This window comes from Pseudorasbora parva, chromosome 12, assembly GCF_024679245.1.
Source record: "Pseudorasbora parva isolate DD20220531a chromosome 12, ASM2467924v1, whole genome shotgun sequence".
Taxonomy (NCBI): domain Eukaryota; kingdom Metazoa; phylum Chordata; class Actinopteri; order Cypriniformes; family Gobionidae; genus Pseudorasbora; species Pseudorasbora parva.
Genome location: NC_090183.1, coordinates 2550728 through 2565000, shown reverse-complemented (window position 1 = coordinate 2565000; position 14273 = coordinate 2550728). Strand labels below are relative to the sequence as shown.

Sequence of the window (14273 nt, the reverse complement as noted above, 5' to 3'; positions counted from 1 at the left end):
TCTGTTTCTTCAGTAGAACACAAATGAAGATTTTTAACTCAACCGTTGCTGTGTGTCGGTCATATAATGGGGTGAATGGGCAATTCACACAAACAAAAAAACATGCTTAGACAACATGCACAAAAACCTGCTGCTCTTGACGACACATTGATGTCTTCAGACACGAACCGATCGGCTTCTGTGAGAAACACAACAGTAGTTATGTTATTTTTTAACCTCATATCCTGACGATTCTCATCTAGTGTTCCGGTCCATCATTACTTCCGTCACTGTGTATAGGTAACAAGTCCTGTTAGGAAATTAAATCTGCATCTCCATAAAGTTGGTCAGCAGCAGAAAGCTTTCCTGTAGCTCAACCAGTAGAGCGTGGCGCTAGCAACGCCAAGGTCTTGGGTTCGATTCCCAGGGAAAGCAAGAACTGACAATAATGTAAAAAATGTGTACCTTGAATGCAATGTAAGTCGCTTTGGATAAAAGCGTCTGCCAAATGCATAAATGTAAAATGTAATGTAAATGTAAAGCATGAAGTGCTCTAAAACTTCCTGGTATACGGCTGCGTTGACCTTCGACCTCAGAAAACACAGTGGACCAACACCAGCAGATGACATGGCTCCCCAAACCATCACTGACTGTGGAAACTTTACACTGGACCTCAAGCAATGTGGATTGTGTGCCTCTCCTCTCTTCCTCCAGACTCTGGGCCCTGATTTCCGAAAGAAAAGCCAAATTGACGCTGTCTGTTGTTCAAGAGTGGCTTGACACAAGGAATGCGACAGCTGAAACCCATTTCTTGTATGCGTCTGTGCGCAGTGGTTCTTAAAGCACTGACTCCAGCTGCAGTCCACTCTTTGTGAATCTTCCCCACATTTTTGAATGGGCTTTGTTTCACAATCCTCTCCAGGGTGCTATTGTTTGTACACTTTTTTTCTACCACATCTTTTCCTTCTCTTTGCCTCTCTTATTAATGTGCTTGGACACTGAGCTCTGTGAACAGCCAGCCTCTTTTGCAATGACCTTTTGTGTCTTGCCCTCCTTGTGCAAGGTGTCAATGGTCGTCTTTTGGGCAACTGTCAAGTCAGCGGTCTTCCCCATGATTGTGTATCCTACAGAACTAGACTGAGAGACCATTTAAGGCCTTTGCAGGTGCTTTGAGTTAATTCGCTGATTAGACTGTGGCACCAGGTGTCGTCAATATTGAACCTTTTAACAATATTCTAATTCTCTGAGAGACTGAATTTGGGATTTTCCTTAAGCCTAGTTCACACTGCCCGATTTTTGCCCCGATTTTGAGTCGCCGACAGGTTTTGTGAAATCGCCGACAAATGCCCGAGATCACAGGCAAATCGGTGCTCGTGCACGCGAGTGACAATCACGCAGTATGAATAATCAAAGACGCGATCAGAGAGAATCGCCGACGAGTCGCCGACGCCGGTGAGATATTTGGCATGCTAAATATCTGGACCTGTCGGCGATTGAAACTCCTGCTGTGTGAACAGCGTTCTGACTGAAAATTACACCGACAGCCAATGAGAGAGTGAGATACAGGGCAGCAGGAGGTTCAGGGAGGAGTTATAAAGCAGAATTCCAGTATTTTAATAGATATATTTACAATTCTATTAAACAGAAACAAACGCCAAACATTTGCACATCCAGCCACAGCAGCAGCACATTAAATAATTATTTATTTACCTCAAACTGTCTTTGCAGAACAAAATCCTGGCTCCCTCTGTCTCTCCAACAATAATTAATTTCTTCCGCCATTATCTTTTTTCTTTTTCTCCACAAATCAGCGCACATACAATTTGAAGCAAACTTTGTGCAGTTTATCATTTTTAATAACAATTCCAAGTCTCGCGCGAGAACTCCGGTCTGACGCACGTGTGATCTCGCGTTGTTTACTTGTCACATCGCACGTGTGTTTGGGAAACGTAGTTTGAGCACCGGAGAGAGCGAGTTGTCGGCGATTGTTCCTCTTGTTCAGTCATGCAGTGTGAACTCCTCTGTCGTCAAACCATCGTGCAGTGTGAACACAGCAGTGACTGAATAATAACCCAGATAGTCATGCAGTGTGAATAGAGCAGTGACCCGACGAGTTTGAAAATCGTGCAGTCTGAACTAGGCTTTAGTTGTCAGCTATAATCATAAAAATTAAAAAATAAAATTATTTCAAGTCTGTGTGTAATCATTGAATATAATATGCAAGTTTCACTTTTTTACATGGACTTTGGGAAATAAATCACCTTTTTACTGATATTCTAATTATATGACCAGCACCTGTATGTATTTAAAGGTTCAGTGATGTGCAACCTATGGCACACGGAGAGATAAAAAAATATATACTTTTACAGTGTTTTTTGCAGTTTTCTTTTTTATTAATTTTGTAATGTTTGCAAGCTTTATAACTATATTACTATTTAATTTATTTTAATTTAAGTTTTAGTTTCTATTTTTTCCAGTGCTTAAACTTATTCAGTAAATTGAAAGGCAACATATTTAATTTTAGTTATGTTGAAGTTTTTCTAATGTAATATTTAATATTTTTGATTTCAGCTTTATTGAAACGTTTTCACCAGTTTTATTATAATTAATCCCGTTTATTAATCCCGTGTGTTTCCTGTAGCGTGCAGCTGGAACGGGAAGTCGTGTATGCTGAGCGTTCACATAGACAAAGGCTTCCTGCTGTTCACGGAGGAGGCCGGCGTCAGGAAGAACGTCCTTCTCCAGCAGCCGTTCGAGCGCCTGCGCATGTCCTCGGACGACGGCGTCCGCATGATGTTCCTCGACTTCGGAGGCCCAGAACCCGAGATCGTGAGACACCTTTTTACACTTTTCACCTGCTCGCTTTACAATGATTTGTTCTGTCTTTGTTCTTCTGCTTACTCCTCCTTCCGAGACTCCTTCCATTCTGAACAGACAACTAAACTAAATATGTAATTTACTAGAGGTTCTGACCAAATGTTAATTGCTGCAGACTATTTAAAATGTTAAATTAATCTGAATTATTTAGAAAAAAAACGGTTTAAATGAATGATTCAATGACTCACTCATAAATACTTCATTTGTTTCATTACTGGATGAATCAGCGTTTTTGAACAAATCTCTTGAGTGAATGATTCAATGACTCACTCATAAAGACGTCACTTGTTTAATTACTGGATGAATCAGCGTTTTTGAACAAATCTCTTGAGTGAATGATTCAATGACTCACTCATAAAGACATCACTTGTTTAATTACTGGATGAATCAGTGTTTTTGAACAAATCTCTTGAATGAATGATTCAATGACTCACTCATAAATTCTTCACTTGTTTCATTACTGGATGAATCAGCATTTTTGAACGAATCTCTTGAATGAATGATTCAATGACTCACTCATAAATACTTCATTTGTTTCATTACTGGATGAATCAGCGTTTTTGAACGAATCTCTTGAATGAATGATTCAATGACTCACTCATAAAGACGTCACTTGTTTAATTACTGGATGAATCAGTGTTTTTGAACAAATCTCTTGAATGAATGATTCAATGACTCACTCATAAATTCTTCACTTGTTTCATTACTGGATGAATCAGTGTTTTTGAACGAATCTCTTGAATGAATGATAAATAAATAAATAATTTAAAAAAATGTTTTAACAGTCACTTGTCACCACCTACTGGCATAACGATGTAATGGATAAATACATTGATACAATTATTGAGATATTGTTTAGATGTGATTTTTGTCTCTCCTCTAATACAGTGTTCTTTTCTTTCTGTTGGTTTTCAGCAATTGGACCTTCACTCGTGCCCTAAAACCATCGTCTTCATCATTCACTCTTTCTTGTCAGCCAAGGTCAAGCGACTGGGGCTGTTGGCATAACGGCAGACCACTGGACATCAAACCAAATCTTCCATCACAGACTGTCACGGGTCAGTGCTCGGACACGGACGGCCAAAACCTAAAGCCATTCAGTGATGATTTCTCTGTGTTTTCCTCATAGCTCTGTCCTCTTTAATTCTCTCTCATTTTATTGGTTTGTATCTCGGCTAAACTTTATGAATGTTTAAAAACATAATCACATTAATCATATGTTTTCAGAGCGGCGACGGAAACAAAACAGGATATTAAACTCTGTTCCCCAGACAGCAACATAGTGTCGGTCCAGATCCGGCCCACATCTGGTAAACGTGGATTACACGCGTGTGTATGTTGCTGTCTGGAAACCTAGTGAGACTACTAAGGCGGCATCAAGCCTGAACTGATTTGAGACGCACTAGATAGGCAGCACCTCTGGATGCTACATAAAGTGCTCTTCGTTTGAACTGTTTTATTATGATTTGACATTGACATGTTGCTAAGATTAAACAATAGCATAAAATTATGCAATCAGCAGAAAAATAAACATAAAATAGTCCATGTAATTCAAGTAAAGTAAATAAAAAAATCACTAAACTTGATAATTTTCAGTGTTTGATTTGGGGTTCAAGTGTGTAGCGCTGAAAGAATATTGTAATTGTTAACTTTTCCCATGATGCATCATTCTCCCCTAACTCCTAAACAGTTAGGCATAGGCTAAGTGTCTTTTATGTAAGGGATAATGTCCACCCAGCCGGTTGTTATCGCAGAATTAACCCCTTCAGAGTGATCAGGACCCCGAGACGAAGCGGAGCGTCACTCTGAAGGGGTTTATTCTGCGATAACAACCGGCTGGGTGGACATTATCACGCTTATTACACGGCTACTAGTCTCAAATAAATAATTATTAGACACAAAATATTGTCTTGAGATTAAATATTTTATTAGCTCTTCCGCAAAGCTTCCACGAAGAAAAACAGTTCCAACCTGCTTTAAGCCTTTATCTATTGCTGCTAAATGTTGAGAATGAATGCTGAAAGGGTTAGTTCACCCTAAAATGAAACCAAGCCTATGATTTACTCACCCTCAGGTCATTATAGGTGTTTATGACATTCTTCTGTCAGACAAATACAATCAGAGTTATATTTAAAAAGTCCAGGCTAACGTTAATCCCAGCAGTAGTTGGAGCTGTTTTTGAAGTCCATAAAAAATGCAGCTGTCCGTCAAATAACGTGCTCCACACGACTCCGATGGGTTAACAGAGCCTTCTGATTCCAATCGATGCGTTTGTGTAAGAAAAATATCCATATTTAAAACGTTATAAAGGAAACCCGCCTTGAAGTCTTCCATTGTAGCCATGGCTGTTTAAGCCACAAGATGGCGCCAGCGTTAAGCACAGAAGTAGAACCGGTCAAGATAACTCGCAGTACCCGGATGAGCGGTGTGTGTTATCTGGGAATAACATACCACTGGAATGCGCGATTGACCAATCAGAATCAAGTATTTCACAGAGCCGTGTAATAAATATATGTATATAAAAGACACTTGTATGTGGACAGAACAAGGTATGTTTGTTAAACTTGGGACACATGTATGAGCTCAATCTGAGCTCACGTGAAAAATATCATGATGATTGGCCACTTGGTGGTGTTCAAAAAAACATGAAAATGGCTAAAAACACCCAACCATTAGTCCAAATGACTTGTAAATTGGCATTCAGTGTCTTTGTCCAAGGTGCCATGTCTGTCTATGAGGACATTGGCGTATTTCTAAAAACATGACCGCCATCGCCCAATGAAATTTGAGCATCTTTTAGACAAGGTTAACGGAGGCAGATGGGACGAAACTCGGTATGCTTCTTCAGCGCGATGCCCTGAAGGAGCCTGAGAAGTTTCACAGGAATCGCCTCCTTAGCCTCCTAATTCCTTGCGAATATCTTTGAAACCATCAGTCCGATAGCTAAACGATAATGGCCAAATGTCACAATTTTGATAGGAAGCGGTAAAAAAATCCTATGTTGCCCATGTGTCATTTTTATGTTCTTATGAATATAAGTGTATATAACTTAAAAACTAAATGAGATATTAACACCAAATTTTACACACATATGTATGGGTACACTCTGAGGACACTTAAAATAAGTGGAGGAGATCGGGCAAGAGGTGGTGCTTTAACTGTCAAAAAAACCTGTTTCCTTTGTAAATTGCCTGAATTGGCTGTGAATGGTCTTTTCCATTTTTCCATTATTTGCTAAATAAAACATCATATCTTTTTACACGTGCTTAGCCCTGAAATGCTTGAACCCGATAATTGCTGCTCGCAGCTATATTTATTTATTATAATTTACCTCGCCTTATCTTATATAGCCCACCCAAGCGATTCTGTACTCAGATTGGCTGCTAGCCTCCCGATGATGCCTTAAAACGCTGTCTAAGTAGGGAGCTCACTAGGTTTTGAACAGAGTTTTGTGGATATATTGCAGTTGTGCGAGACTGTCAAAAACGCTGCTCTGATCATAGAAAGGGCTTTAACGTTTGGCAGCTGAGAACGGTTTGAGAAATGAAATCTCAAATCTTTCTACAGTGAGAAATAACTCATTTGACTTGCTTCTGATTTTAAATATAGCCTTTTTAAGACATGTCATCTGCCAGAATATCTACTATGCATCTGTGAAGAGAGAGAGTCAACCTGCCAAACCCTTACAAAACTTACCGTGGTGCTACCATGGGATTCAATACGGTGGTACTTGATGATTATCATAAACCATATGATTATATGCATTTTGTAAGGGAAATATGGTTATGTTTCACTCTTTGTTTATTTTACAAGCCAAAACTACAAATATAACCTTTAACTGAGAATTATAATTCAGATTTAAAATGGGACAAACCTTAACTAGAAGTTATGGAAGCTTGTTTCCGCCAGCGAATAAAAAGAAAAGGTAATTGTGACTTTATATCTTACATTTCAGACTTAATAATTATGCAATTATCTTTTAAAATGTTTTATTCTGTGGGGGAAACAAGCTTCCATTAAAATGGTTAGATCTGAGAAATGCCAGTTTGTGGACTGAACTCATGTTAAAAAATAACTAAGTTATACTGACCTCTAGTGGGCGTGACGAGCATTACTAGCAGCCCATGTGATCTGACCTCTCTGGCTGCTGTGTTCAGAATAGGATGCTATTATTCTGCTCATATGTTCATTTTCTGCATGCAAAAGTATTACTATATGTACTACAACATGCGACAAATGCCCAAATGAGCACAGAAACCTCTATGCCACAATGAACTGCACTTGACCTTCCTTTATATTGTGATAAATGCAGTGGATTTTGAATTTCCTCATTTGATCTGACACCTTAAAGTGAAACTTTCACACATACTTGCATTAATGTTCTCAAAACATTCAACAACAAAAAATGTTTTTCCTTGGTTATGTGAATGCACTCTAAAAAAATGCTCAGTTATTTTAACCCAAATTTGGGTCAGACATGGACAGTCATTGGGTTTAATTTTTACATTGGATTTAGATTTTAACCCAACAGATGTGTTTGTCCATATCTGACCCAAATTTGGATTTAAAACAAGATTTTTTTTAGAGTGGGAAAACATTAGGGGATTGTTTTCTCTGCGTTCTCATTTTGCAAGTATTATGGGAACGCTTCTTTTGAATGTTCTCTGAAGCAAAAGCTTGTAGACTGTAAAAAATTCAGGTTTCCTGCTCTGATCACATCTACATTTTTCAGTTGGCAAAATTGAATTTCTGTGAATTGATGCAATTTAATAATAATAATAATTTGTTCGATTTATACAGCGCTTTTCAAGGCACTCAAAGCGCTTTACATTGAAGGGGGGAATCTCCTCAACCACCATCAATGTGCAGCTCCACCTGGATGATGCGACGGCAGCCATATTGCGCCAGAACGCTCACCACACACCAGCTGATTGGTGGAGAGGAGACAGAGTGATGAAGCCAATCAGGAGAGGGGGATTATTAGGAGGCCATGATGGACAGAGGCCAATGGGCAAATTTGGCCAGGATGCCGGGGTTACACCACTACTCTTTATCGAAGGACATCCTGGGATTTTTAACGACCACAGAGAGTCGGGACCTCGGTTTAACGTCTCATCTGAAGGACGATGCTCTTTGTCAGTGTCTCCATCACTATACTGGGGTGTTAGGACCCACACAGACCACAGGGTGAGCGCCCCCTGCTGGCCTCACTAACACCTCTACCAGCAGCTCCTGGTTTTTCCAGTTGGTCTCCCATCCAGGTACTGACCAGGCTCAGCCCTGCTTAGCTTCAGTGGGAAACCAGTCTTGGGCTACAGGGTGATATGGCTGCTGGTAATTGCCTGACAAGCCGGACCCACATCAAGATGTTTGGTCTGGAAACTCACCATTGACGGCTCAATCAGAGGGGCGGATAAACGGTTGTCTTTCAAACTCCCTCTGCACGCGATAGGATAGCGCTACACCAACCAGAGCAACGACGGTGAAGCGGAGCTCGCTGATAGATTAAACATTCGCCGTATCCGGTCGGCTAAACTCCGAACACATCTTCCCTTTTTAAGAATGACTTCAGTGCCGCTCTTTGTTCTTTTCTCAGAGGAAAGCTTAACTCAAGTCTTCCAGAGTCGCGGTCAAAGCTGATTCGAAAGACCGCCGTTCGCCAGTTTCTGTGTTTACTAGAAGCACGCAAACGCAACTCGGCCGTCGTCATTATGGCCCCGCCCACCAACTCTATACGCGATGTGATTGGCCCGACCAGAGTTAGGCGATTACAGCTCAGAAGGGTATTGAGAGTTGCTAGACGACACTCGCGGGCAGATTAGATTTGCTGCCGCTAGGGTGCGTCTGGATTTCTAGGCTAGCAATTTAATTCACAGGAATTCAATTTGGCCTACTGAAAAATGTAGATGTGATCAGTCACTAGAACATTTTCAATTGGAGACCTGATTTTTTTTTTTACAGTGTAATTATTAATGTTTAAAAAATATCCAACTAAAATGTTTTTAGAAAAAACATCCCATAAATGATGTATAAATAACATCTTTGTTCTAATGTTTTGATAACATTATTAAAAACCAGAAAACGTTGGATAAACATATCAACGTTACTGAATGAACCTTGCCAGAATGTTCTGAGAAACCTTCTGAGATAAGCAGAAATCACATGCAAACATAATAATATATGAAAAAATATATTGTCGCACAATGCATACTGGTTTCAAATATGCTAGTACTCGAATCTGAACGCAGCCTCTTATGCAACCCCGTCTTGTTTTGTATTTTTTCTTTCTTTTGAACCTTCTTGGAACTGATTTGTGTGAATAATGACGGATGTCGTTCAGCCATATTCCTCGAGGAAGTCTTCCTGTTTTCATGTGTGTTGTCTCATTGCTTTATGACGGTGAAATATGCACACGTGTTCTGCTCAGAGAGGTCCTTCACAACCAAACTGTCCCAGCTTGCTGAGGTGGAAAATATCCTTCATGTGGCCTTTTTTACACTCTACTAAATTTTAATATATAATTCAAACTAAGCTATATTCATTCTATGTTAGCTATCAAAAGGAAAATCATGATATCCTTATTTAAACAGTGCCTTTTAGGGTTGTTTGTATATAAAATTGCAATAAATATAACTGTTGACCTGATCCTCGCTGGAGTTTTATTGGGTTGTGAGTCATTTCACTCATGGTCAAAAACACGGATGAGATTCCCAATAAAACACACGGCAAACCAAACACAATCCACCACCGGATAAAATCACTAAGAGATTTCGTCTAACATTTCTTTGGAAAAATAATATAGAAACAAATGAGTCGCTAGATGTCATTTAGTTACAGTATAGAGGTATGAAATGAATGTAAATTGCATAATTGACTGACTCAAGGTCTCTCAAGGTTATGAATAAACATTATTACGGTAACATTTATACACTCAAAAAATTACTTGTTGGATTTACTTTAAAAAGTAGTCATTTCTTTTTACAAATAACTATTTAGTTATATTAACAAAAGAAATTCAAGTAAATCTGACACAATTATCTTTGAGTAAGTACAAACCATTTGAATTTGTCACTGTCACATAATATTTATATGTGCAGTTTACTTAATAATGTTATGTTAAATTTATAAAAGTTTATTATGTTAGGTGAACACATTTATCGATTTAATTTACCTTATTAAATGAACTATTTGCTCTACAAGTGTAAGTGGAGAACTATTAAATGACAAGCATATTTTTAGAAACAAAATGCTAAAATAACTGTCCAGCATAAGTGATTAAACACTAACATAAACTAACATCATATTTCCCTCTGAAAGACACATAAAATGGCACTTTATTCCCTATGTTTACTCTAATGCAGTCCCTTGCAAAGCATGCTGGGAGCTTCTGAGTGAAACGAACCGATTGGACAGTGGATCTGCAATGTTAAGTTGACTGAACAAACACTTATTGAGTAAAGCTGTCAATACTCATTTAGTAAACAACTCAGTAAATTTAAGTTCTTATAGTTACATTAGTTTTTTAAGTAATGTGAACAGGGATGATTTGAGTGCAACTAACAATAGTGAAAGTTTTTTTAGTGTATAACATTCGTTAAAGTTATCTGGTCTTTAATAACCTTCTCCAAATGTTAGCACAAAAACATTATTCATACAAAAGTAAAGTTAACTTTCATAACAAGTGAAAATAATAGATAAATAAATAAGATAAAATTGTTGTTGATATTTTAATAATAAGATTAAATAGAATGAATATATATATATATATTCAAAAATATTTAATGTTTTTTGAATTTTAGAAAAAACTGAGACAATGAAATATTTTCATTTCAATTAAATTATAAAATTGTTGTTGTTACTATTATTTGAACAATAAAATACCATTTTAATGATAAAATAATTGAAAATAAAAACAAATAAGAAAATTGACAAATGTTATATTTTTAGCATTGCAAAAAACTACATATGACAACAAAAATATCTTCATTTCATGTTCATTTCATTATTTTAATAATAATATTAAATAGAAAATAAATCAATCAAAATAATAATGAAAAAATAAAAACGTTTTTCTTTTGTATTTTAGAGAAAAACTACATATGGCAATAAAAAATATTTTATAATGAAATTAAATAATAAAATGAAAAATACACGACATTTGAAAAAAATGATTTGCTTTTATTTACATTGAAAAAAATAATTGTTGTTATTACTGTAATATTACTATTAAATAAAAAATAAATAAAAAATAGTAATGAAAATGTTTTGCATTTTAGGAAAAACAACATATGGCAATGAAAGATTAAGGTTTTATTTTCATGAAAGAACAATTTTATTATTATTTTAATAAAATTAGGCAACAAAAAAGTAGGCTAATAATGAAAACAAAAAGTAAAACACTGTTAAAAAAAGGCAAATTTTGAACTTTTGCTGTACAATTGACTTGGATGTTTAAGTTATTTCAACTTAAATTATGTTAAACTGACTTTAAAAAATGAGTTACATCTTGTATAACCAATAAAAACAAGTTTAACATTTCTTAACTTATTTTGATGAGTTAAAACAATGTTGTCATAACTTATTGAACATATAATTTTTTTACAGTGGACAATGCAGTGTTTATTTATATTGCACAATTTAAAAACAACTGAAGGTGACCAAAATGCTGTACCAAAAATACATTAGAAACCCAATAACAACAAAACAACAAGATGACAAACCAATAAAAGCACAAGCTGTAGAACAGGTGGAGCAGAAGAGAAGCACTAAAGAGAGGCACATCTGACACCGTTAGAAAAACGCAACACTAAAGTGTTCAACGGACAATAACATGCTTAAGGACATTTATTTATTCTTAATATTGAGTCAGATCTGACTCATAGCTTTTTAGCTTTTCTAGAGAATAAACATTTCCTACTGAAAATAATTATATTTCTGAACATTAAAGTGGGTGAAATGAAGAGTGCACGTATATTTGGGACCCTACTGATGGATAATAACACTGTGTTATCAGAGCAATTAATCAAGGTTCACTCCAAACCAACCAACACAACAAACAAAACACACCTTTACCCGGCAACCGTCGGCATGGCAACTGAGATTGGCAGCAGGCCGCTGTGTTCTATCAGTTAGCTGGAAAAATTGAGATGAGAGAAGAGAGAGATGATTAGATAAAAAACTGGAAAGCACTCAGGAGGAAGAGAACAGAGAAAATTGGTGCATTAAGAACCTGCCAGGAGTCACGTGTCTGAGAGCTTTGTCCTGATGAATCAAACGAATCACTGATTCATTCTGAACGATGCTTCTGTTCGTGTGTGTGTGTGTTGAATTTGAGGTTGACATGGATTGATTTGCAATGAATTATAGATGAATTCCACAGAGAACTCGTTTTAGATTTGTTTGTGAGATGTTTCAAGCTAATGTGTTTTTGTTATTATAGCAAAAATCTTTTTATAAAAGTGAACTTCACTTATACATTTTTCATCATTTGTTTTTTTCCCTAAAGACCTGGGGCCTGTACCATGATGGTAGTTTAACAAACTCAGGGTTACAGGATTAGTTTTGAGTTGACAAAACCAAACCAATCTATTCAGGCTTTGTTGGTCCCATGATGCTGATCATCAGCTTGCTCTGTCAACTCAGGCTTTGATCCGGAGTTCAGGAGTTTAGCTGTGACATCAGCAGTGAACAGCCAATCACGCGCTGTGGATCAGCGAAACTGAGGGTAATTTCTCTCTTCTGCAGATTATTACATGATTGAAAAATATTAAGAATTTTAAAAAAAGGTACACAGCAAGAAGAAAAGAGCTGTCTATGAAAGAGTAAAATCTGTTTATGTCAATGCAAGTAAAAGTTATGAAGTTAGTTTAGTTGATAAAAAAAAAGTTAAGTTAGTTTAGTTGATAAAGAAAATCGAACATTTAAGCTCAGTAAACTTTTTTTTATTGATTTTAAACTTATTTGTATGACTTTACGTAGGTTATTTATATTTATTTTAACAAAGTGCCTATTAATGATTGATTAACTAAAATGAAAAATGTGTAATTGATTAAGGGTATAATAATTACATAAATTATATCTAAATCATTACAAATTATTTTTATAAATAAGCATTGTTAAAAGCCAGAGAGCGCAAGTTACTATGGCGATGAACACAGCTAAAAGCCAAACCACTTTAATGGTACCTAAAACCCAGGATTGGCACAAACTAAGCTTACACTTATCTGGCTAACTAAACCGGCTTCATGGTACAGACCCCTGCTTATAATGTCTGTCAATATTTTGAGTATAACAGATATTATACCATAAGATATAGGGTTCAGAGGGGCTAAAGGCACACCTTAACCCTTGTGCATCAATTAAACAAAGTTACACATGGGTCCATAGAGGAATCCTGGAAATCCTGGACCCGGAACAGAGAAATCCCCCAGGGGAACAGAAGCCGAGGCAAGCCACACCAGAAGCACCTGAAACGATCTGTCAATGGGTGCCAGTGAGAGACCGGGTTAAATAGTGTGGCTGATGATGAGTGCAGCAGGTGAAGGTGATGAGTCCCCCAATCAGTGACCACACCTCCAACACAACCTCACAAGACCCAGAGAAGAGAGACGGTGAATTCATAAACCGTGACCATTGGATGCCAGCAGAACTCCACTGATACACACAGCGGCTGGATTTGAGTTTTTCTCTCTCAAATATTACAAGCACACACACACACACACAATTGTTTTTTATTACAAACATACACCACACTCTGACATCCGTACTAACACACTCACACAGTTACAGCTGCATAATGTATCCAATTATCTTTATAATATGTAGAAAACAGGAATAAAATGGGTATTTGCTTTATACGCCAAACCTGAAAAAATGGCACCATCTGGTAAAAAATGGTCAAAATTGAAATTTAGAAGCCTTGCCAATGGAATGAAAGCCTATTAACTAAGATTGCATCATTTTATAGTTTAATGATAATGGGATTAAAATGTCCAGTTTCAATGGGGACATTTTTGTCCTAAAGGTGCTGAGAAGTATTTTTTGTACCTTGTATTAGGAAATAGGGGAGACATATTAAAAATCCAATAAAAATACACACCTGTGGCAAATTTTATGCAGTAAGCATAAACACAGGCAAAGTTATCAAAAAACTAAAAAAGGCACAACATCCGCAACAAGGATGCACAAGGGTTAAGAAAAATGTGCTTTTCACTTCTCCTATAGTGTATGATATACAGAAAAATATACATGTTTGTATTGAACATTTATGGAGCAATAGATTTTGTGTGAAAATAAATCATAAAAGTGGTTTATTTTATTTAGAAATCTTAAAAATGTACGGGGTGTCGAGGGCCACACTTGGGGCAAAAGGCACACAAATATTTTCCCTAAATTTATTGTAACAATAAATTATATTT

General features: G+C 36.8%; 1 protein-coding gene and 1 non-coding gene across 2 annotated transcripts in view; both read left to right on the top strand.

Moving 5' to 3' along the window:
- The window catches only part of snta1 (syntrophin, alpha 1), a 53202-nt gene extending 43701 nt beyond the window's left edge, over positions 1-9501 (top strand). Inside the window, exons 7-8 of the mRNA XM_067458750.1 lie at positions 2621-2808; positions 3772-9501. Of these exons, the coding sequence (XP_067314851.1) occupies positions 2621-2808; positions 3772-3864 (281 nt within the window). The 3' untranslated portion in view covers positions 3865-9501. The remainder of the gene's footprint in view (positions 1-2620; positions 2809-3771) is intronic.
- Positions 340-414, top strand: trnaa-agc (transfer RNA alanine (anticodon AGC)). The gene has a single exon. It is a non-coding gene; the product is annotated as a tRNA-Ala (tRNA).
- Positions 9502-14273: the final 4772 nt, after the last annotated feature.